General features: G+C 42.7%; 1 protein-coding gene across 1 annotated transcript in view; it reads right to left on the reverse strand.

Moving 5' to 3' along the window:
- Positions 1-2,352: 2,352 nt before the first annotated feature.
- Positions 2,353-25,939, reverse strand: part of SYT10 (synaptotagmin 10) — a 330,714-nt gene continuing 307,127 nt past the window's right edge. Inside the window, exons 6-7 of the mRNA XM_078654653.1 lie at positions 24,594-24,723; positions 2,353-2,424 (exon numbers count right to left, since the gene is read on the reverse strand). Coding sequence (XP_078510779.1) covers positions 2,353-2,424; positions 24,594-24,723 — 202 coding nt within the window. The remainder of the gene's footprint in view (positions 2,425-24,593; positions 24,724-25,939) is intronic.

Here is a 25,939-nt window from a genome sequence, read left to right on the forward strand (position 1 = left end):
AGCTATATTCATCTTAAAATTTTCATATTCAAAATATATAGATGTTTACCTAATGTGCAGTAATATTTCTACATTGAACAACAATCTTTAGAGGCAAGTTTAATGGCACAATGCACCATGGTCCCAATCCCCTCCCGCAAAAGCCAAAGTAGGCTTTGTAAAACATTTTTGTAAAGCATAGAAAGTAGACATGTTTGTTAACATTCAAGGATAATCAGACATTTGATCATTTTATACTGGGTACATGTTGACTTGAAGTAACAAGAGAACCAACATGAAGTGCCTCTGCACTTAGGACTAAAGTGACTATGTGTGCTATCCAAAAAGAACAACTCTGGAGCCCTCTTAGTTTTAAATTATATTAAGTAGTGAAAAATTCCCTTTTCTCACGCACATGCTCTGAATGCGAATGCGTGCTATAATGAAGTTGAAAATTACTATTTGAAACTATTGTGCCCTAATTATCTATAAAATGTGGTAATTGGCAAATCTAAAAAGACCTGCCTAATATCCTCTTGTCTCATAGTGCTCCCCACAGTGCTCATTGATCAAGTGGTCAAATTCTCCAAATAGGTAAGTATTACTTTAACATCATCCCAACATAATCTGTTACCTTAAATTGTTCTTAAGAGTGAATCATCCACACAAAATACCAATACCTACAACACTACCCATGGTCTCTAGAGAAACCTTTCAAGTTTCAAACGTACAAGAAGTAAAACAAATAAATACCATAGAATTTACTGGTTAGCAGCACTGTTAAGCAGCCATTTTGTCACTCCCCAAAGTCTCAATTGTTTCTGCTCAATAAGACATAATTTGGCAAGGATCGTGCCCCTCACCTGATTCGCATGAGATGTATATACGTGTATCAAGGCTGAGTGCCATCTGCCCTATTCAGCAGGCAGCAGGAAGGACTGCGTGGGGCATGATTGCTGCTTTATGGTGATGGAAGGGGCTGATAATCAACCTCTGGTGTGCATACCTCTACCCTGGTGCTTCAAACAACTTGAACCAAAGGCCTGTGAAATGTAGTGGGGAAGTAGGTAGCTTTACAGTAAATCTACAGCTCCACATTTGACCGTTGGGATGGATGCTAGACTGACAACAAAAGCATATACTTTCTTTGTGTAGTCATTAATGAGGTATAGCTTATTTGGTGGCAGAGAAAGATGATCTACACTGACCGACCAATGAGTGCCACCCCTACTCTATAGGAACTGACTTCATAGAGTGAAGGCAATGGGGCGGGATCTCATACTGTGGCTTTTCTGCCTGCGTGTTGTCTTGCTGGGTTGTTTATTATGCCATTAAGTAACAATTTTAATATTAGCTATCATGATGACAGCATCTGCTGAAGAGAAACAGAAAGGCCGCAGTGGCCGACTGTCATTTAAAGCAACTGGTACTTAAGTTCTATTGGCACTGGACGAATCAGAACCAGTGTTTGATAGCTAAAGTTTGCCAAACACATTTTAGCGTTCAAAATGTTCTGTTCTATGCTTCTGAAGAGACCGGTGACCACAGGTAATACATACTGAAATGCACCACATTCAGAAGAGACACTTGACGTGGTAAATGCTTCCACTTCAGGAGTCTCTCATGAACAGACATGAAAAGGAGACTTCAAATCGTTGGCAATTGCTAGCATTTGAAACGAACAAGAATGAAAAAGTGCATAAGAGGGAATGCTCTGGTTCGCCCACTCATTGCAAAATGGTGCTTTCAAGTGCTCTGACTCATCCTCATGCTTCATACTGGGGCTACACAGACTCTACATGAAATCAGTGTCATCCTACTATCCTTGTCTAAAATACATAAAACAAAATCGTGGAAACACACATACAACTAAGAGTGTATTCATGGACTTACGACACATCAATTGAGCTTTTTAACAAGGTTTTTATACATTCGGTTAATGTCTGTTCGTAGGACATACTTTTGTAAATAATGTGCACCCGCCTTCCATTCCCTGAATGTTAGTGAGATGTTTAACGTTCCTATAATGATAAAGTACCCCATATATAAAGACTGTAGCAAAATATGTCCTACAAAATGTACCACAAAGTGCTGTGTTTTCCATGTCCCACTTGACATTACTTCAGCTGCATATTTGAAGGCAAGAGACTATTCGGACATGAGTGGTATCAAAAAACGACAATAAATAATACTACAAGTGTTATGATCAAACTGAGCAGTGCGCTTATTGACTTGGGAAAGTCATCCCATGCTTCTAGTGGAGCTCCTTGATTCCATATGTGGGTTACGGAGAAGGCATAGGGAAGAGAGCGTTAGCTGTGCTTCGGGGAAAGTAGAAACCCAGGCAGTATACCATAATCCACACCTGCTGCTTTACGGTGTAGGAGGTGGTTTGGGCGATGAGCAAGATCCTTGGCTGTCAAAGCTGGTTGCTCGACCAGGTAACTAAAATATGAGAAAAGCAAAGTCAATTTAGTTATTACATACTTTGGCCAGTCTGTTTTTATTTTTATTTTTTGTTGAAATAGTTTTTATTGAAAATTAGCAGCAACAATAACAGGTTACACAAGGCAAAAGAGAATCGGGAATACAGTCATGGGTCCATGTACTTGGCGCTTCAGCATTGTAGTATACAGAACACAGTCACGGTGTTTCGTGGGGGGGGCAGCGAGGAAACCAATAGCGATACATTGTACTTAATAGTCGGAATGTCAATCAGGGGGACAAGGTATCATCGGGAAACAAATCTTGTGGGGGGTGCATATATTGCCACGGTATGTGTTCCATTGTGACCAGATTCTGCCCCACTTCTTGGGCTGTCCACACGACAGATACACAGTCTTCTCGCGAAACATGCACCAGTCAACATTCTCTGCCCACAATGTTACGGTCAGAGGCCTACGGGAACCCCAGAGCTGTGCAATGTCTCTTTTGGCGATCATATTACCAAGGGTTGCCCAGGTAATCTGTGCCGTATTGTAGTCATTGGGCTCCCAGACATTCAGGAGGCAGCGCCTGGCCTCGGGCAGTAGCGCCACCCCGGTGACCCTCTCTATGACAACATGCACACGGGACCAAACCTCGCCCACCTCCGGGCATTCCCATAAAATGTGGAGAAAGGTACCAGTCATACCGCAACCACGCTTACACAAATCATCAGAAGAGTAACCCATGCGCACCAGACTCGGGCCAGTGACATACACACGGTGGAGGATATTAAGTTGAACAAATCTAAGGCGTGCGGGTATGGCAACTTCTTTTGGCGAGGACAGAGCGGACTGCCAGTCCTCATCATCCAATTCTAGACCGTCGGCGATCCACGAGGCCCTCAGGCGCACAAACAGGTCAGCCCTGTTATAGATCAGCTTCTTGTAAATTAATGAAATAGTGCTGTCGGGCACATGTCCATCCAGAATACGATCCTCAAGGGGTGAGGATTCAGGGATATCTGTACCCACAGCAAAGACCGACAGGAGGGCATGTCGGACTGTGGAAAAGTAAATTTTGCCATGTTCTGTGTCCCTACGCCTCATCCATCATATGTTATGTGTGCATGACCAATATGCATATGTTATTCCCCATGTCTGATTAATGACGCAATTACAGTTGTGTCCACCTCTGGTATGTCAGTTTCCAGTCCTCGTGAATACTACGAATATCAGGCCTATGTAAAGTTATATTGCCACGTTTCTCAGTGTGCACGTTATTTCATTATAAAGTCCCCGTTTCCAGGCCTCAAAAGGGCCCGGACAACAGATTCAGCTCCTGTCTCCTGAAAGCCTCGCTGAGGAGCGATACAGCCCCCACCTGTATCCTCGACCCTTCACTTACTTCCTGCCTCGCAGTGCCCGGTGCAGCTTGGCTCTGCCTCTGAGTCTGCCAAGAGTATGTTATGAATCCAGCTATCAGTTCAGTCCTTCTTCTCTGCATTCCTAAGCTACTGAACTGCATCAATAGTTTCCGTCATTGTCTAGCCTATTCGGCTCCACGTTAGAGAAATACTGTATTAATGGTCATTTAATATTCTTCATCACGCACTACGTGTAGAATAATGCATGGTCCAGTCTTAGAATCAAGTTAGCTTTTCCCCTCATGACTTCTAGTTTATATCAACATGTTCCCTAAACATCAGATACCAGATAGGGTTCAGGCACATGTCGCTCCGACCCTCCAGACTCAAGTCTCTGCTCCTAGCACAGAGTTCGTAGCCCCCAGCTTCTCCTAGTAACACGTCATTGCCAGTTTACGCGCACCACCAGATTAGAGGTCCCGGCTCCTTAGGTAGCCCCCTCCAATGATTCCGCCCATTCATGACATATTCTGTTACGTCTGCACCACATGTCTATGTATACGCCCAGTTACACCTACTTTTACTGTTATCTTTCGCGACTGCTACGCGTCACACCTTCTGCTCCACCCACTGTTACGCCTACTGCAATGTAATGCTATGTGTTTGCGCTATGTATATAAGTTGATGTATTGTTATTAAAAGTTAGCGCGCTCATCCCAGACCCGGCCCCAGCAGCTGCTGGGCCCCTGTTCCTATGCAGGTTGTCCCGATCCTGTCCTTATGCTGTAATAAACCTGCAGAAACTCCTACTACCTCGAATCTTGACTCTTATTTTATTGAGCTATCTGTTATTCATTCATACATTCAAAAATAGATCCGGTATTATTTATTTATATACCACATAATGGCGCCCGAATAGGGACCTGCCCTTTCCCCACGCGTCGGTGAAGCCACGCCGACCCCCTGACCCTCTGCAGCCGTGACGGAACCATACCGGCCACGTGCAGATATTTCTGCCTCAAGTATCCCTCAGGCCCACGGAGGAGACGGAGGAGGCGGTCCAGCATCCGAACGAGACGGTGGAGGAACGCGGCGAGTCCCGACCAGAGCCCAAGCCAAGAGTCCAAGGTCCGAGGTATCCGGAGGCCCACCCGTAACTGAAGTCCGAAGTTCGTCGTCCGTCGTCCAGTCCAGTCCGAGGCCTTTCCGTTCTTGCTGCCCGGTGAGTACCATTGCTGGGGTAGTATCTAGACAGGACCAATCTAAATTGACTCCTGGTCCGTGGGTTGGTGGTGCCCAGACTCACAAACGAAGTGTTCACCTAGGTGGATACGGGTCTTGATGCGTCCCTTTATGGGACCGGTATGTTCCGTACTGTTATAGCAGTGCATCCAGTAACTCTAGTCTGTTCCGTTCTCGAGAAATTCTGTTCTGTTTCTGTTCTCAGTATTCCAGGTAATATTCTGTTCGACCTGTCATTTATAATGTTGTTCAATGTATTTCCAATGTCGTGGTATGCCTGAATTGTTTTCCCAATTGTTATTGTTTTTCGTGTATTGTATTGTGTTCCGATTCAAGTTTACAATGCCGCTCTTTTCCAAGTTACGTCAGTTAAAAACTAGAAAGGGTTTATTAGAGGAAGCAGTTCCTGTCCCGCCCAGGGACAGTCCAGGTCATTTTATGTATCAGAAACATGGCATAAGCGCCATATTGTATCTAGATTTATGGGTAGAGTATACCAAACAGTTAGACGAAAAGTATAAATGGCCCGTATCGGGTACATGGGATGCCGAATGTATCATGCGAGTAGAAGAAGCATTATGGAAAAAGAAAGCCAGACAGTCACAGAAAGATGCCATCGAGTTATGGCGTAAGGAAGCCCATAGAAGGACCGAGAAAGAAGTCAGAAAGTCAGAGTTAAGTAGAGAATCCCAGGAACGAGCCCAAGAAAGAGAATTAATCGAGACAGGTGAACAAGTCAAAGCCGAACAGTCAGACAGACAGAGGCATGCCCTCATTAAGGGTATGTATCCTCTTCTTGCCGAAGGTTTGCCAAAAGCGACCCCAGAGGCATCCAGTAATTTCCCGCCACCATTAGTTCCGACCAAGCTACGTCACAAACCGACCGCAGCTGATATTTTTTTTTCATCCTATCTGGACGACACAGTCCCCGAATATGCAAATCCTGTTCACGCTCCGCCAGTCCCTGTAAATCAGGTAATTCCTGCTCCTCCAGACACCGGGGTGCCCTTAACAGCTTCCCCGGTCCAGCCCGCCATACAAGTCCAGCCCACGTTACAATTACCGACCCTGCCAGGACGAAGAATGTCAGTCGACGATTCTAGTCTAGGGGCCGCAGGAGGAGGTCTTCCTCAAACCCCGCCGCCACACAAGCGTTTAACATTACTCGAATTACATGCTCAAGCGTTACAGCGCACGCCTAAACATCAGTCTGTTACAGAAATCAGGCAAACCCTTCACGAATGTGTCTATGATCCAGTTCCAGGCGAATATAATATGGTTTTATATTCCTTACGTGTAAGGAGAGTGACCGAGTATCTAGTCACCTTACCGAATATGAAAGAAGATCTAGACAGAATATATCGTTTCATCCGTACAGGGGATGATCCAGAAAGTATTGGCGAGATTATGTCTCAAAGGAAAGCCGAGATCCAGCTCATGATATTAAAGTTCCTGATCAATTGTCTAATAAGAGAACAAGATTACCCGTCTAAAGATTCCGCCGAGATGAGAATTCTGACAAGGTGGAGTGATAATATAGCCGAGGGTAAGCACAAGACCGTCAGTGCTATGGAGAGTATGTACAAGAAAATCCGTAAAGAAATAATAAAGATACACGAACAGCGTAAAGCAGTACTAGTAAGCGAGAAAGAAAGTATCTCTGATCCTGAAGAGGAAGAGAACGAGAATCCCGCCAGAATAGCGTATGTAGGAAAATCTAGATTTCCAGATCGCCATTTACGTCTAGAACACAAGTCTATTGTTCATCATCCAGCACCAGAACAAGGTTCTCTAGAACAAGTATTCCAAGCTACCGATCACATCCTAAAATCACGAGTCGGTTACAGTGAATTAAGTACTATGCACGAACAAGAACTAGCCCGATCAGCAGTCCGATGGATTACTGATTCTACCACTTTTCCAGACGAAATAGTGGCACAAATGTTTCTGAAACTGCCCCCAGCCGAGCAACGACTGGTGGGTATGTATATGATCCAGTACCTCATTACTCTGTATGAGGGTCAACACTCTGATCCAGGTCCGTTACACGATATCCTGAACGAGTTACTCCAGTATAGATGGAGAGGTCTAGGTACCGATTTAATTAGTGTCATTCTAGAACAACGTCACAAATATAGAACGTTTCTGAACCCGCATTTTGTTCATGTCTCACCCCCAGAAAGCAAATCATTCTACATAGACAGACAGAATCCGTTACGAGAAGTCCACCCAGTCCAAGGGGCGGGTGGCGAAATGCAACGAGTGTTTGTATACACTCCGATTTCAAAGATGGAACTCCTTGAAATGAAGAAATTAATTCCCTGTCATGACAAAGATCCAGCAGGGTTCCATAGAGAATTAAAAGACATGCTCCGTATGGGAGAATACACATACCCAGATATCATTAAAATGTTAAAAGTTCTGCTACCCGCAGGGGTGTATGAAAAGCTAAAGGAAAAAGAATGGGAGGTGGGAGAGAAAAAGATCGATTGGACAGCTCTAGAAGCTGAAGACAAGGCACGGGTACCAGGTACCGGTCTTGGAGATAAATGTAAAGAATTACCAGAATTACTGATTCAAGTTTTACCCAGATTATTGACAACTAGGAAAGAAGACTGGGATGCAATCTCAGCCTGTAAACAGAAACAAGATGAAGATATTAGTGATTTTTATTCTAGGTTTGAAAAATGTTTCAGTATTAACAGTGGTCTCAAGACAAGTAGTGAGTCATACCCTCACCTTTTTGTTACTAAATTAGTCGAGAATTCAAGTCCACAAATTAAAAACCGAGTTTTGAAAGTCGAAAGCACCTGGCAAGCAAATACTCCGTCCCAGATGCTCCAGATGCTTCAGTATCACCAGAATAGAATCAGGGAAGAGCAAGAACACGAAAGAAAACGTATGAAAGACACGAAAATGAAAGTGCTAGTTGCACAATCTATTCCTCAAGACAGTCAGAAGAGGGGTCCGAATCAAGCCAGTCATCCTGCCGCTCCCGTTAAAGGGAACTGCAATTATTGTAAACAGCCAGGTCATTTTATAAACGAGTGTGCAGTTCTGAAACATAACATAGCTACTGGTAAGACTAAAGAAAGACCACGTCCGCCTAGACAAGAACAAGTTTCACAGATTCCTCAGTCACAGAATGCACCACAGACAGTTACAGTACCGCAGCCTATTGCTGCAACGCAGCATGTTACATCGCAGATGTACCAGTATGCACAGTCTGAGTATCCAGAGTACCAGCCATATTCATGAAACAGCCTAGAGAGGGAGGTAGGCTTGCCTCTCATCGAGATACCTGTAGATCAAGAAGGTCCCTATGTTCACAGTCAAGTATTAGGGAAAGACAGAAAGTTTTTGATTGATACAGGGGCAAGTAGGACCACAATTAGTCATGCCGAAGTTCCAGGGGCTCCGCTCTCAGGCTCAAGAAATGTTTCCCTTGGATTTTCAGGAAAACCTATCGTTAACGAGATATCAAAGCCAGTTACTCTAGAAGTAGGTCCATTGTCCCGTACTACTGATCTGTTACTTACTAAGTCATGTCCAGAAAATCTATTAGGCATTAAGACACTGAAAGAATTAGGTGCAGTTATTTGCTGTTCCCCAGAGGGAATACGTCTGTTCCTACGTGACTTCAAGGGTCACTATGTATTACGAGATTTTGATTCAAGATTGTCTAAAGTTCCGCAGCATTTATGGGCGCAAGGTCCAACTGATGTAGGTTACATGCAAATCACACCCCATCGTGTGACTCTCAAACCAGGTGTAGTGTTACCCCGAATCAGACAGTACAGATTGCCACCTGAGGCTGTAGCAGCCTTATCCAAAATTATTGACGAGCTCATCGCTCAAGGAGTAGTTGTAGAAACTGACTCCAATGTATGCAATTCTCCGATCATTCCAGTCATGAAACGTACTGATCCTAATGCACCTCCAGTATATCGATTAGTGATTGATTTACGAGAGCTTAACAAATGTATTATTCCTCAGTACCCAGTTGTCCCAGATATTTCTTCCCTGTTAACAGCTATTGATTCCGAAGCCACGTTTTTCACTGTCATAGACCTCAAGAATGCATTTTTCAGTGTTCCAATTCATCCAGACAGCCAGTTTCTTTTCGGATTTTGTCTAAATGGAAGGAGCTATATGTTCACACGCGCTCCTCAAGGTTTCACAGAAAGCCCTAGTATTTACAGTCAAGCACTCAAGAGACAACTAGACAACATTCACATGCCAACTGACACTGCCCTGCTCCAGTATGTCGATGATCTACTGATCACAGCCCGTTCTGAACGTGACTGCGAGCGAGCATCCCTTACAGTTCTGTATTTCCTAGCCGAGATGGGGCACAAGGTGTCACCTTCGAAGCTTCAATTCTGTGTCCAGCAAGTGGTATACTTAGGACACTTGCTGTCCAAGAGGGGTAGGCAGTTGACACCAGACCGTATCCAGTTAATAGCGAGTCTTCCCCAGCCCAGAACCCAGAAGGAGGTACGTGCCTTTATTGGCCTTACTTCTTATTGCAGACAATGGATCCCCCAGTATGCATTTCTAGCCAAGCCACTGATACAGTTAACGACACAGGAGGCAGCCGTATCGACTGTCCTCCCTTGGACATCTGAACATACACTGAGTTTCAACGAGTTAAAGAAAGCTTTATGCCAAGCTCCAGTTCTAGCTACACCGAACTACAGTAAGCCTTTTACACTTTTTGTTACTGAACGCGAAGGTACAGCATTATCTGTTCTCACACAAGATCAAGCAGGACAATACAAGCCCTGTGCTTATTTTTCGAGCACATTAGATCCAGTCGCCCAGGCGTTGCCTGCATGCCTCAAGTCAGTTGCAGCCACAGCACTAGCTATCAGACAAAGTGATTCCATAGTTTTAGGACACTCCCTGACAGTACAAGTTCCACATTCCGTAGAAGTTCTTTTGAACCGAACACAAACTCAGCACTTGACAATTGCACGTTTAACAGGTTATGAATTGACACTGTTCCAGCCACACATAGAAATTAGACGCTGCAATATCCTGAATCCTGCTACACTGTTACCATCAGTTAATTCAAATCCAGCCACACATGACTGTGTGGAAGTAGTTAACATTACGACAAAGCCAAGACAAGACCTGACAGATATTCCGTTACTAGATTCCGACCTGACACTTTATGTGGATGGTTCATGTATGAGAACTAGTACGGGAGAACTAGTCGCCGCATATGCAGTGACTACTGACACTGAAGTTATTGAAACACACCGTATTGACACTCTGTCCGCTCAAGCAGCAGAGCTAGTTGCTCTGACACAAGCCTGTATACACGCCAAGAACCTGAAAGTTAATGTTTACACAGATTCACGTTACGCATTTGGAGTTGTACACGACTTCGGAGTGCTCTGGCAAGAGAGAGGTTTCATGACTTCTCATGGAACCAAGATTCAGCATGGTTTCCTTATTCAAGCTCTGTTAGATGCCATACATTTACCGACATCCATTGCTATCATGAAATGCAAAGCACATACGAAAGTTACTGACATTATTTCTCAAGGTAATGATCTAGCAGATCGCACAGCCAAGCTTACAGCACAGACTCCAGACAGTCCAGTTAACCTGACACACACTCCAGATCCAACTACATGTATGACAGTTAAGGACCCTACTCAAGATGTCATAGATATCCAGTTACATGCTACTCCTGATGAAATCAAGAAATGGTCTGAACGAGGAGGGGTCCAGACAGATCAAGGATGGTTAACGAAGGGTAGAGCCACATGGTTTCTCCCCGATTCTATGGTTCAAGTCATTATTAATACCGCACATAGTCCAGCACATTTAGGAGAAAAAGCTATGTTAGACAGTATCCAGAACATTTGGTTCAACAAGCATTTACGAGCTGCAGCCAAGCAGAAAGTCCGTACCTGTATGATATGTTGTCAGTTTAATCCAGGTAAAAGTGTCCCGGTGGAACAAGGTGGTTTCCAGCCCCCTGACCACCCTTTTGAGGTCCTCCAGATGGATTATATTCAAATGGAGCGATGTCGAGGTTTCAAGTATGTCCTTGTAGTTGTATGCGCTTTGTCCAGGTGGACAGAAGCATATCCAGTCCCAGATTACACAGCCGCGACCACTGCCAAGCAGTTGGTTCGTGAATTCTTCCCTAGATACGGACTCCCTAGAGTCGTATATTCTGATAATGGCCAGCCATTCTCCTCTGAACTGATGAAGCACGTTTCCCTGTTGTTAGGGTACCAGTGGAAGTTTCATTGTGTACGCCATCCTGAAGCAGCCGGTCTAGTCGAGAGACATAATCAAACCCTGAAAATCCGTATTGCCAAAGTTTGTAAAGAAAAAGGTGTGGACTGGCTAGTAGCTCTGCCAGTTGCTTTGTTTTATATGCGCATGGTCGCACATTCCAGATCAGGTCTGTCCCCGTATGAGGTCGTATTCGGCCGCCCCCCTAATATGTGGGGTACTCCTAGACCCCGAAGTATTACCGATGTTTCATGTAATATGCTGACAGATTACCTAGCTTCCTTGATGTCTGCCCTCAACTCATGTCGTTCACAGGTTGCTGCCGCATTTCCAGACAATACCGAGGTGGCACCGCATGAAATTGTTCCAGGTTCCCTAGTGATGGTCCGGAATTTTGACCGATCAAGTCCGCTGGAGCCTCGTTGGAAGGAGCCCCGTCAGGTCCTCCTCACCACCCGTACAGCCGTCAAGTTGGAAGGCAGAAAAGGATGGATCCACCTTTCTCATATTAAACTTTTTAAAGGATTGAAATCCGTTTCTAAAAACATTTCCCAGGATTCGAAAGATTGCCAGAACATTGTTTTAAAGGACTGTCCCGCAAAAGACATTACTACAACCCCTCCCTGGTTAGAGAAAACTCCGCAGCAGGAGTATAAGCAAAAGCTCAGGTCTAATAAGTCAGTCAGTTTGATTGTATAAGTCCTCCCCTAGGTGAAACGGTTAGACTGTTTCTGACATGTATAAAATAGACCCCCATAGTGAGAGAGTCAGTCGAAGTTCAATTCAATGTATCGTTTTTCTGAGTTTCGTATTATTCATCAGCATCTTGATTTCCTGCACCAGCTATGCGTTCTATCTGTATTTTCCAGTTCCTCATGTAAATATGTCTGCTAATGCTACAGTAGAGCACACGTTTAGTGATCTGCCTCCTCACGAATATTCATACCGCCTCGCTATGCGCAACAACACATTTATCCGTATGTTACATTACTCACACCAGACCAGCAATGCCACTAATTGTTGGGTGTGTGGTCGACTCCCCCCTTTCCAGACACCGAAGGGAGTTCTGCCACTCTTTCCTTATCCATTCTCACATAATGGTTCGTGTGGAGCATGGTCCACGTTAACGCCATCCTCAACAGATATGTCTTTTCTTAACAGTACATGTTTTTCAGACAAGCAAGGTTTCCCCCACAGAACAGGTTTAGATCTAGAAAATGAAGTATATAATTTAGGTAATTATTCGTCGAATTTTATGGTCCTGAATGTTCAGTCTGATACTACTCCAGGCTTACCTGCTATTTCAGTACTACCTGTCAAAGGCGAATTATGTGTCCGTAGTCATGGTTCTGTACATGTAGGACATAGTGAATGTACTACTGTTATTCAGTATAGTGACAGTGGGAAATCTGTTTTCAAAGCTTCACGTCATTCTTATTTTATTTGTGGTCAGACCGCATATGTCCGTCTGCCCCTCGATTGGGAGGGAACCTGTTACATTGCCTTCCTACTGCCACCTGTTTTCCTAGCCCCATCTGATTATCACAGAAACACACATCTAGTACACATTAGACATAGAAGGGAGTCCCCAATTGTCGATTATACTGAAACTACTCTAGAACAGTATACAGATTTCAATAAAGGTTTCTTCTTCTTTGTAGGACCTGTCCAGAATAGTAAACTGATCCGTAGGTTAACAAGAACCCTTGAAGCTGTAGTAAATGAGACTGCCTCTGCTCTAGGTAACCTAACCGAAGAACAATCTGCTATGAGATTTGTCGTTTTGCAAAATCGTCTCGTCCTTGACGTCATACTGGCCGATAGGGGCGGGGCCTGTAGAGTCATCGGATCTAGTTGCTGTATTTTCATTCCAAATAACGCGCCGTCTGTTTATTCAGCTATAACCAGACTCCATAAAATTGCCCATCTGTTACACCAAGATCCAGGCACCTGGACATGGTCCGGTTGGTTCTGGAATATAATTTCCGCATGGGGATGGAAAGTCCTGTCCTTACTAGGTATTGCAGTAGCGATCATATTCAGCTGTTGCCTCTGTATACAATGTGGCCCTGCGATTTGCAGCATGTGTGCTACCTCTTGTATTCCTAGTCCCAAGCCCCGTTCTAAATCCCGTTCCAAGACAATTCGAGACGAGCAAATGGTACTGTATGAAATGATAGATGGTATCATGAATATTGATGCTTCCTGATGGAAACGTAGTGACAAGGAGGGAATGTGGAAAAGTAAATTTTGCCATGTTCTGTGTCCCTACGCCTCATCCATCATATGTTATGTGTGCATGACCAATATGCATATGTTATTCCCCATGTCTGATTAATGACGCAATTACAGTTGTGTCCACCTCTGGTATGTCAGTTTCCAGTCCTCGTGAATACTACGAATATCAGGCCTATGTAAAGTTATATTGCCACGTTTCTCAGTGTGCACGTTATTTCATTATAAAGTCCCCGTTTCCAGGCCTCAAAAGGGCCCGGACAACAGATTCAGCTCCTGTCTCCTGAAAGCCTCGCTGAGGAGCGATACAGCCCCCACCTGTATCCTCGACCCTTCACTTACTTCCTGCCTCGCAGTGCCCGGTGCAGCTTGGCTCTGCCTCTGAGTCTGCCAAGAGTATGTTATGAATCCAGCTATCAGTTCAGTCCTTCTTCTCTGCATTCCTAAGCTACTGAACTGCATCAATAGTTTCCGTCATTGTCTAGCCTATTCGGCTCCACGTTAGAGAAATACTGTATTAATGGTCATTTAATATTCTTCATCACGCACTACGTGTAGAATAATGCATGGTCCAGTCTTAGAATCAAGTTAGCTTTTCCCCTCATGACTTCTAGTTTATATCAACATGTTCCCTAAACATCAGATACCAGATAGGGTTCAGGCACATGTCGCTCCGACCCTCCAGACTCAAGTCTCTGCTCCTAGCACAGAGTTCGTAGCCCCCAGCTTCTCCTAGTAACACGTCATTGCCAGTTCACGCGCACCACCAGATTAGAGGTCCCGGCTCCTTAGGTAGCCCCCTCCAATGATTCCGCCCATTCATGACATATTCTGTTACGTCTGCACCACATGTCTATGTATACGCCCAGTTACACCTACTTTTACTGTTATCTTTCGCGACTGCTACGCGTCACACCTTCTGCTCCACCCACTGTTACGCCTACTGCAATGTAATGCTATGTGTTTGCGCTATGTATATAAGTTGATGTATTGTTATTAAAAGTTAGCGCGCTCATCCCAGACCCGGCCCCAGCAGCTGCTGGGCCCCTGTTCCTATGCAGGTTGTCCCGATCCTGTCCTTATGCTGTAATAAACCTGCAGAAACTCCTACTACCTCGAATCTTGACTCTTATTTTATTGAGCTATCTGTTATTCATTCATACATTCAAAAATAGATCCGGTATTATTTATTTATATACCACAGGACCTGAGCGTACCTGAAGAATTCTCTGTCCCCAAGTTCATACTCCGTCTTAAGCGCCTCGAAGGTCTTGACATCGCCTTTAGACCAAAGATCCCCCACCTTAGTGATTCCAATCATATCCCATTTGTCAAATCCTTTCGTTCGCCATAAATTACCCAGACATTCAGAGTCATACAAGGGGGTCGCGCGAGTGAGTCTATCCTTTCATCCCAAGGCTGCATTCGCATCGTGCCACACACGTACAGCGACTTTAGTGGGTCCAGTCAGTGTTTTACAGAGCCCCCTGGAATACAGCGCCCTATTAAAGCTGTTTTTATTTTTAATGCTGATTTCAACAGTTGTGCAATTCTGCACTTAAAGTAACACTTTTTCATAGGGCACATAAACTTACTTATAAAGATATACAGGTAAGGCAAAACAATATCTTGCAGTTAGATCTAAGTTTCGTTAAGAGGTTTTTGTGACATATTGCTTGTGTTATGGCTGATTGTATTGTGTCTGTTAACTGTAAGCTCTCTAAGGCTTTTCACAAGATAGCTTATCCAAATAAAAATGCAAATGATATACAAATTAATCCAGTAAATCACAAAAGCTAAAATTGCCAAACCTAATCATAGTTTTGCCTTGTATACTTCCTTTCATAATGATTGTCCTGCCATAACACAATTATATATAATGCATGCTGTTATATCTGCACATTTGGAGATTAAAGGACCCATCATATAGCATATGACTTGTGTAGAAGTAAGTGCAAACACTCATGCAGATGCATAATGCATATTGGTAGGAATGAAGGAGCCTTATGAAAGGTAGGTGTGTCTTTCAAACACTTGCATAGTTGGGTTTGATGGAGTTAGTCATATGCATAGAATTGGGCCCAAGCCAACGCCTTTCATACCACATTTGGAATCATTCAATATGTGCTGGCATGGGTGCACCAGTTGGGGGTAGCATAATACTTAGATATATGTAAGATGGCTAAAAAACTCTCAGCACATGCAGAATCTTTATATGGAGGACCCTGTGGGCATACCACCTGTGTGGAGGGGACAGTCATGCACTGAACAGCTTCTCAGGGGCCCACCACGCTCCATCAAAATATAAAAGAGCAGCATGGAATGCGTGAGCACACGAGTTCTTGTGCACTCCGCATTCATGTGCATCAGCATCTTACATATTAGGCCCACACAGTATTTCAGCTCTATTGGCAGTTGTGCTAGACTATACAGTATTAAGAAAATGAAATATTGGTTCTTGAAAATTGTTCAAAATTAACTTAAAATATAAAAATAGCGCCCATAATAATCCAGACTCATATCTATGCATTACGTATTACTGGGGTGGTGGATTATTTCGATGATTTAAGTTAGAGTGGAGTAATCTTAGCTAGATATCGAACAAAGCCATCAGGCCTGTCTGCCAACTTTACCACTTGTTGATACTTAGGTTATAGATGTGAGTGGAAGGGTTCAACAGAGTTAGTAAAAAGGTAATCAATGAATAGGATAATAGGATCTGTAAGGTGAGGAGGCGGGACAAGAGAGTTTATTAGCGATGCGCAGTAACAGAAGTGGTCCAAGCCAGGTACGAGCTGGGACAGATCACGTCAGTGAGAGGGATCCATAGAGTAAACCAGGAGTGTGGATAAGAGAAGTTTACAAGGATTTCCCTTTACCATAAGGACCACCTGACAGCATTGCTGCACAGAAGTATGGACATTTCTGGAGTATCATTGTCAAACCAACCTCGTTGAAATGAACCAAAAATATTTCGGTTCATAAATATATCACCCAAGACATCAGTTATTTCCTGGAGAGTAAAACAGATGTAACACTAATTTTTCACCACCACTGTGTAAGCAGATGCTTACAAAATTCCCATTGATGCTCCATAGCAAATAGTACTCAGCCTTTTCTCTTTATCAAAAATGAAATATTTTCATAATGATCGGCATAGTTCAACAAGTAATCATCTCAGACTCACAATACATGGAAGTGCTTCTTACAAAAATGTGCCAGGTAAAAAGTATTGATTATATAATGCATGATGTTGAAAATGGCTATTGCTAGTCAGTGACTAAAGAAAGGTGTTTTGTCTTCTCAAAACCATTATCTGGTCTGAAACAAACATCCATTCACATGGTCTCCGTGAGGAAGCTGCTGTTCCTCTGATATAAATAAGGTTCATTCTGAGCTTCCACTGCATCTGGGAGCACAGAAGAAATCTGTCCTTGTACAACACGTCATTGTTTGGTTACTTAGGAAAACAGTGTGAGAGAGTTCATCTGGCTCTTCTGGCACAATGTGTTCAAGAATGCCGTCCAAAAAGTAGCTCTATGCCTAAATAGAGAAATCGTGTCATTATTCTGCATTCCCGAGAGGCGTCCTGCACAAACTGGCCTATAAAAGTGATGTTTTGATGGGAAAATACTGAATACACACAAGTACAAGTAGACTGAATGTAATATGTCCACATGCAGAAACGAGAGACACAGAACACTGACACATTTACATTTTTTCTTTCACATGCAGAAAGTTGATCGTCAGTGTGGTATTATTAAGTGTTTGATAACATAATCTATTTCAGCTCCAAAGTAAGTTGAAGCCCAAGTCTGTTTATTTAACCCTCAGCGGAATTTAAAATGTGTGCATACCTTTCAGGCAATGTTTTAAGATCTATTAAATTGCGCTAGTAGCATAAGTTTGATTTGGCACTGTCTCGATTTTTTGTAATCCTACATATCCCTCTTTATATCAGGGCTTTTTCAATTCACCTATCTCGCACGAGGTACAGCATATTTCCGAAAAGACAATTTTGTTTGATTTAAAGAAGAAAATCTTCTGAGAAGGTCTGATGAACAGAAAATATATAATGGCTACTATCCAACAGAGGGTTCCTTTATGAAAGGTAAGCAACATAAAATCGTTTTTTAAAAACATTAACTCTCTCTTTCGTACGTGTCTGTGTTTCATCGATCAGATATTGTTCGGAAACACCGACTAACAAGGTATACAATAGAAACAATTGTTAGTTTGACCGACTGACAAAGGATTTTTATGTTTTTCCGTGTCTCCCATCCCTTGACGAGTGTAAGACTGTCAGCCTTGGGGTGGTCTTCCCACAAACGGTTTGCCTACTTACCTTCCTTTCATTTTTGCTGTATTTCGTTGTTCTTGCCTAATGACTCTTGACACATTACCACCGCCAACCAGTGCTAAAGTGCTTGTGATCACTCCCCTTAACATGGTTTAATTGGCATACACCCAAATTGCATATTTAATTTGCGTCAATGGCCCTTGTAGAGTGGCATATCTTGTACCAGGGCATGTACATAAAATGCCACCAGTGGACCTGCAGCACTTATTGTGCCACCCACTTAAGTAGCCCTACCAAATCATATCCCGGGCCTGCCATTCTAGCTTGAATTCACACTACCATGTCGACTTGACATTTAAACTTCCTTGCCAAGCCTCATGGTCCCTTTTTATTACATATATCACCCCTAAGGTAGGCCTGTGGTACTCCATAGGGCAGGGTTCGGTGTGATTAAAAGGTTGAAAATGAATGTACTTTTAAGTTTTACATTTCCTGCTAGCAAAAAAACTCCCCAAATGTATTTTTTACTACTGTGAGGCCTATCTCTTTTATAGAACAGGAGTAGGTAGCCATGGCAGCGGAGTCTGGAAAGTCCATGTGCTTCAAAGAACTTTTCCAGAAGCTTCTCCCGCCTTCTAGAGGAAGGGCACCAGGGTATAAATTAGGACCTTCAGACCCAGTCTTCAGTTCATTGCTGGACCTGTGGAAGGATTCTTCAAGGACTTCCTTCTGCTGTGACATCCTGTGCACTCTGCCAGACTGCTGCTGTACCTGGAAGGACTGTTTTTCTGTCTGGAGCCTGCCATGCACCCACAGAGGCCAGATCCTGCTGTTGAGCCCTGCATTTTCACCTGAGCCCGTGACTACCAGCGGTGACTCAAAGGTCTAGTTTGCTGGCCTCCTGTTCAGAGCCACAGGGGCATAATAGGCTCCTACCATCTTGATCCCACACCTGGATGCAGCCTATTCCTGAACCCCCAACAGGTGTCCCACCGGTCCAAGACCCTTAGATGTCATGCTAAAGGTAGCCAATCTCGAAACCTGAGGAATTAGACAAAATTTGGCCAAAAAGTGCTCGGAGAACCAGGAGGAGAGTGGGATCAACCAGCTCGACTATCCACCCAAGGTGCATCGCCAGTTGGATTGGTGCTTAATCCACTTTTTGTATCTGACACGCGCTCTGTCATGGTCGGCCTTAACTTTGACCCATTCTCGTGCAACTAGACATTCGCAGTTAGTGCTTTGATTTTTAAGCGCTATTTTGAACCTTAAACTTAAAAAATTCCTAAGTCCGGTTCTACTGATTGCATTTTTGTTGTTTTGGTGTCAAATAGTTTGGTAAAATGTACTCAATTTTTCGAAATTGGTTAGAATTTCTCTTGTGTATCACTTAGTTGCTGTTTGTGTGCTGCATAAACACTTTACACATTGCCTCTAAGTTTAGTCTGTCTGCTTTTTGTTCCAAGCTATGCAGGGTTAAGCGCAGGTTTAGTGACTTTTTGTGGTCCATCCTGCAAAGGACTGAGCATTCTCCACAACTCTGTTTTAAGCTCTATTTCACCAAAGGGGTGTTTGACCTCATGGAACTATCTTCAGCTACAGCATTCTGCCTTATCCCGCTGGAGTTTTTCGACTTCCATTTTGCTGACTAATTCCGAATGTAGGAATTGTCACTGCAGTTTTAATCCAAGGCCATCTGATGGTAAGCACTGACTGGGCTTAATCCACTTTGTGTATCTGACACGCGCCCTATCGTGGTCGGCCCTAACTTTGACCCATTCTTGTGCAACTAGACATCCGCAGTTAGTGGTTTGATTTTTCAGCGCTATTTTGAACCTTAAACTTAAAAATTTCATAAGTCCGGTTCTACTGATTGCATTTTTGTTGTTTTGGTGTCAAATAGTTTGGTAACATTTACTCAATTTTTCGAAATTGGTTGGAATTCTTCTTGTGTTGTGTATCACTTTGTTGCTGTTTGTGTGCTGCATAAACACTTTACACATTACCTCTATGTTTAGTCTGTCTGCTTGATGGATTTAGGCCCAGATCCTTGTACTGGGGTGAATGTATGACATTGTTCTACATTCTGTCCATCAACTGTGTTTTTTGCGGTTTTCACCCCGAGTGGGCTGGGTGTGCTCAGACGTGAGTCCCAGGCTCTCCACACCACTGGAGTCAAGCTATCCAGGCTGATGAAGGCTGATAGCCATAAACCGGTCCTTGGATGCTTGATTCCGGTCTGGGAAAGACATGGCTTGGTAGTTCGGACTGGACTGTTCCCATGAGGCACAGGGTCAGAGCTGATTTGCATATAGCCAGTGTCTAACCCAGGGTGGTGTGGAGTGCAAAAAAAGATGGATTTAGGCCCAGATCCTTGTACTGGGGTGAATGTATGACATTGTTCTACATTCTGTCCATCAACTGTGTTTTTTGCGTTTTTGTTCCAAGCTATGCAGGGTTAAGCACAGGTTTAGTGACTTTTTGTGGTCCACCCTGCAAAGGATTGTGGCTGGTGCTTGACAAGGGTTCACACCCCAGTCAACCAACAACCCAAAGTCTAAAAATGAGGGTGTGACCCAAAGGGCAGAGCCCCTCCCCCGTCATATCCATGACATATTAGTAACCATAGAGTGGGTTCCAAAAAAAACAACCAAACAGGCTTAATTTTTTCCAATCCTTTGTGTGATGCATGGTATGAGAGAAGTAGGAGCCGGAATACTAACATTAGTGAAAGCCCTGAAAAAAGCTGTTGACCTGTAGGGGCATATGAGAAGGCTGAAACATGTAGGCAATATTGAGTAGATTGATGATTCATTATATCTCATCTACCATCCACATGATATATATTCTAATCATATCTGTGTTCCCCATCAATAACGTGGAATATCCACTTGATGTATACCAAACGGTTTTTTTAACAGTAACCTGGATCGGATTAATTTTAGCTGAACTCCCTCACATCAACCACCAAGGCGGTATTTCCCTACCTTGGGGTGGATAGGTCACTAGAAATGAAGCATGCCACTACAATGACTGAGTGAGGGGACCTATGCATTTCTTTTGGAAACCTACTATTCACTTCATTGACCTAAGCACTTGTTGTGTGCTATAAAATGGAACCAAATCTTAACATAGAGATGTTTGCGTCCTTGAATTGGTATACCGTTTGGGCTTACATATGAAAAATAGAAGATGGAAAATGTTTTGCTTTTACCCAGAAAATGTTTCCAACTGGAAAGAGATTCAGTTTAGCAGTAAGGTCCTGCAATATGAGCAACAAAGACCTACGTTTCAATCGCACCTACCCCGCTATATTGAATGGAATGATCCTAGGTTACACATTTTTTGCCTGGGTTGCCTTTCATGATGCAATGTTGTGAGTATGTCCAGATGATTCAGTTTTCAGTGTATGTTTTGCATGTATGTTTTGCAAGATAAAGCATTAATTTGTATTAGAACACTGCAATGAAATTTAGCCATTCTACCTAGTGTGGGTAGAATGTTATAATAGCATCCTGTACCTTCTGCCTCAGGCTACAACACTTGGTAAAGACTTTTTTCCTGGTTACAGGTCCTCAGATGCAGCTATGGACTATAACTCAAAGTTATTTTATGGTCCATAAATATCAAGTGGCCAATCGTTTGGGATAGAGCTGAAGTTACATCACCTCAGGAGATCACTGAGCTACATGATCATGCCAAATGGAGGTATTGAGTGACCCTCATCTGTCGCAGTTGGAGTGTATTCAGAGCCCATACTTATGAAGCTTGTATGGGGAGTAGGACACCCTGTGCAGGAATTTAAAGTGAATGATTCTCAGCCTGATACATTCTTTCTTGAAGATCAGGTAAGATCTTGTCAAAAACATAAACATTGTGGAGACCATAGGGAACACGTAATGGAGATCAAAGTGTTTTCTTTAAAAGTTTTCTCCTAAATCGTCATACATAAAAAGAAAAATAGCTGTATTTCATAAGGCTCTAAGAACTTCTCTTTTACTTTAATGTCCAAGCTGTGCCCCATGTTCTCAAGTTAAATCAGTTTGTGTTGTATACATTTCAAAGGAGCAGTTCTATTACTTTAATCCACATCTAGAATCAATTACACCATACTGTTAATCAGTTTTTACACATTTGCAGTTTTATAGTCATATGTATTCCTTTTCAGCTTCATTATGAATCCATTACCTTACCCAATCACCTCATCATACCTGCTCACTTTTGAGATGCTTTTTGTTGACATTCACAACATTTGTAACCATGCACAAAAGTACGTTTCATCAGCTTTTTACTGTGCGTTTCTAGTTTCTATTGCTATTTATTATAAAATGGTTTTATATCAGGAAAAAGCTGCTTCTGTTTTTGTAGCTGTTTTAGCTTTATAACTTGAATATTTTATAACCTTGACATATTTACAAGCCCATTGAGCCACTGGTGCATCACTTTTTTGAAGCTACCTCAGCGCTATAAGCTTGCCCATATTTAGAAGGCTTTGCAAAGTCACTCTGCGTGACTTTTCATGGGCTTGTAAATATAGGACCCTTTCACACATTACTTTGCGTGAAACAGGTATTCCATGGATGTTGGTGGGAGTGTTCCAATGCAACAAACATCCATGGAACTTGACACATTCACAGATTTAGAATATTTTTTAAAACTGGGAATGCGGCAGCATCCTACGCCTTCTCAGGGGAGGTGTAGGTATGGCGCAACGAGCAGAAATACTTTTATTTCTCCTAGTTTCTTCCTCTTTCTATTCTGCAGCAGGCATAGAAGAACAAAATGGCATTAATGATTGTTTTTGTGCAGGAAGGTGTCACTTCCTGCACAAAAACAATCATACCGGCAGCGCAGGCATAAAATGACTCATGGGTGACTGTGCTGGCACATGGCAGCCAATTGTGTGCCAGCACACGGGAAAACACAAGGATGCACAGGCGAAAACAATAAGACACATCCCTGAGTCTTGAAAATGACACAGAATGGAGTAGTGGTTAGCAGGGAATGGGGGTGGCGGGCAAACAAAAAATACAAAAATAAAAACACTTACCTTTCCATGGCCGTCATCTTTTCTGAACTTCCATCCGTAAGGAGGAAGCACACAGGCTCCCCTAATCCAATCACAGCGATCCAATGCAGTGCTGTGATTGGTATGAGCACTATCATTTGGCACTCAGATGTGGACTGGGAGCCTGTGCAAGTTTCCCACCAGGCTGTGTATTACAGCCTGGTGGGGAACATGCAAAGTGTGGATGACTCTTTGGACGGCCCAAGACAACCAGCCAAACAGTCATGCGCACTTATAGTGTGCTCACCACTCCTACACCTGTGACCTGCCCTAACCTAGCCCCATAGCAAAGAGAAATAAAATGATAATAACAATGTTATTATCATTTTATTTTTCATTTTTCCTGCTCTGCGAGCATTGGGGCGAAGCTCCTCCGCCTTAGCGGAGGAGCCGCCCCTGAGGAGTCGCCCCTGGCAGCATGGCACAGCTAAATGGCTTGCAGTGCCGCGCTGCAGCATTTTTTGGTAAGTGATGCCCTCAAATTGTTAGTGTGCTACCAAACGTTTAAACTAGGAATACAAGCAGGGAGATGAAAAGGTAGTTCTAGATTTGTACAGATAGATGTTTAAGAGTCTGTTGTCCAGGTGGAGTGACATCACACCTGTTTTTTGCTACCCTTTTTGCTTCTTTTAATGCAATTCCAAGATCTATAACTGTAGGGTTCAGAAGATCATTATTGACAGTTAGAGTCTCTATACAAGTTCCCTGGATACCGGAGAGCCAGATTTTACGATCCCTGCTGGTATCCCCACAACCATATTTGGGGATTAGAATGTATTTCCCTCAGTTTGGGGAATAGCAGGCAGACCTGGAAAAATAGACTGGGTCAAAATATGCATTTCTTCCCCTTCCAATGAAATAACTCCTATGGGGCGAGGTAATGCCATTAAGGTCCTAATACAGTGGGCAGAGCATGTGCTCAGCACCCCCTCCCCCACCCCCCTGTTCTGCACTAAAGTCCAAGGGCAGTCTCTCTGGGCCAAGGTCTATCATCTTCAGAATGTGTTACCCGATAATTTCTAATCTGGAGACATCAGGACACAAATACTGGCGCAGAGCGGTATACCACCTGCGGGTACCACTTTGGACTACTCATAATGGGGTCTTATGAGCTATTTGTCATGTGTAAGTTACATCAAGAACTTTATGGCCGTATGCACATTTGTTTTTTAACAAACTCCCACCAGGGTGACATGTGAAAATACTTTCAATGGGAAAGCACGACATGGAACACTAACTTGTAAGGAGATTTAACATGTCATTCTCTTCCTAAAATATTTATATGCGCAACTGAAAAAAAATATTTATATACTTTGTTATTGTTGCAAACTCCCTCACCCTCTGGGTCAAAAACTGAAATTCTCTGCAATTTTGCTAAAGCTTGACCCAGTTCACTTTTAATGGTGGTTGGCATTATAAAAATATTGTGATTTTGCATTATTGAAAATAAATCATGCATGCTATCAAATATAAATGCATTTTTAGTAAAACATGCAATATTCACTGTTATATAAAAATTAAACAAGACGAATATTCAAAAGCTTATCATAACAATGCAAGACCTAAAATTCTTTTGACAAAAATAAACAATCGAATATAATTTAATATGACATTCAGTTAGACAAAATCTGTATTGGAAGACGTCTTATTCTGTGAATATGTAAAAGATCAGTCAGTACAGCAAAGGTAAAGAATTGAAACGGAAAAGAAAAATGCCTCACCTCTAACAATGGATGCCAATGCGTTATTGGTTTTCTGGGGTATGCTAGCATTTCATTCCAATGATCTCTCCCAAGACCTTCCGCATCGAGCCCTGTCCTGCACACCCCAATCACTTCATTGTGTCCTACTCTATGAATTGAGAACAAAACGCCTATTATTTGCATGATGATTCTGATCATATTTACCAGAAGTGTATAATGTTTGTTAGCATACAGTCATCACCAACATGTTAGAACTACCACAAATATCACATTAAAACAATGTGTTAAATACTCAATCATATTCTTTAAATGTATGTCTTATACAAAAAATTTATAATTTTGGGGAATGGTTGTCAACATTTCAGGCATTTCAGTGCATTTTACACTGCTGTAATATTTTTGGAGGCCATGTAAAGATAAATCTCTCAAGAACATGGCAGGAGCTCTACAACAGTGTTAGTGTCAACATTCTGCTATCCCTCCCTTGACAGTACTATGCCTACACCCACCTCGCCAAATTAGCATTCAAACTCCTCAAGCCACTAACAGTGGGACTTCTCAGAAGGTCTTAACTTTATTCAGAAGGAAATTTGCAGATAGTAATATACATAGCTTCATTTAATACACTTGCTGGCACATGCATCAACCATGCAATTTGCGATTCCTGTTTAGCGAAAAATAAGGATTCACTAATAAGGAATAGCAAAAGGCTATGCATTTAGAAATCGCTTAAAAAATAGAGATTTCTAAACATTCCTTAATTGCCACTCGCAAATTGAGAGTCGCAATTACCTCCCCATTCATTCCAATGGGCCTAGAGGCCCATAGGAATGAATGGGAAGACATTCTCAATTTGCGATTCTCAATTAGAGAATCACAAATTAAGAATGCAATTTCAAGGGTGCCAGGGTGTCAAAAAGACACCCTGTTGCACCCCTAAAATCTGCATATGAGTACATCTTGCACACACAACATGCCCCAAGGGCATGTGTGTGAGTAAAATGGAAGTTTGAAAAATGCACTTTAGTGCATTTTTAAAAGTTTTTGCAAATTACCATGAAGTTCAACTTCATGGTAATTTGCACCACCTATTAGCGAAATCACTAGTTTTTTTAACTTTAATGCATTGATTTAAGGAATCTCAATTTGCGATTCCTTAAATGCAATGGCAATTTAAGTAATTGCAATTTAGAGATTACTTAAATTGCGATTTTTGCATTTGGGATGATGCATCCCAAATGCAAAAATACCGGTCGCAAAGTGGCAGATTCTAAAAAATCTGCCCGTTTGCGACCGTTTTTTGCTTTGATGCATGTGGGTCTAAGTTGTATCAAGTATTTGAGAAAAATGTCTACACTTTCATA

This window comes from Lissotriton helveticus, chromosome 1_1 (genome assembly GCF_964261635.1).
Source record: "Lissotriton helveticus chromosome 1_1, aLisHel1.1, whole genome shotgun sequence".
In the NCBI taxonomy this organism is placed as follows: domain Eukaryota; kingdom Metazoa; phylum Chordata; class Amphibia; order Caudata; family Salamandridae; genus Lissotriton; species Lissotriton helveticus.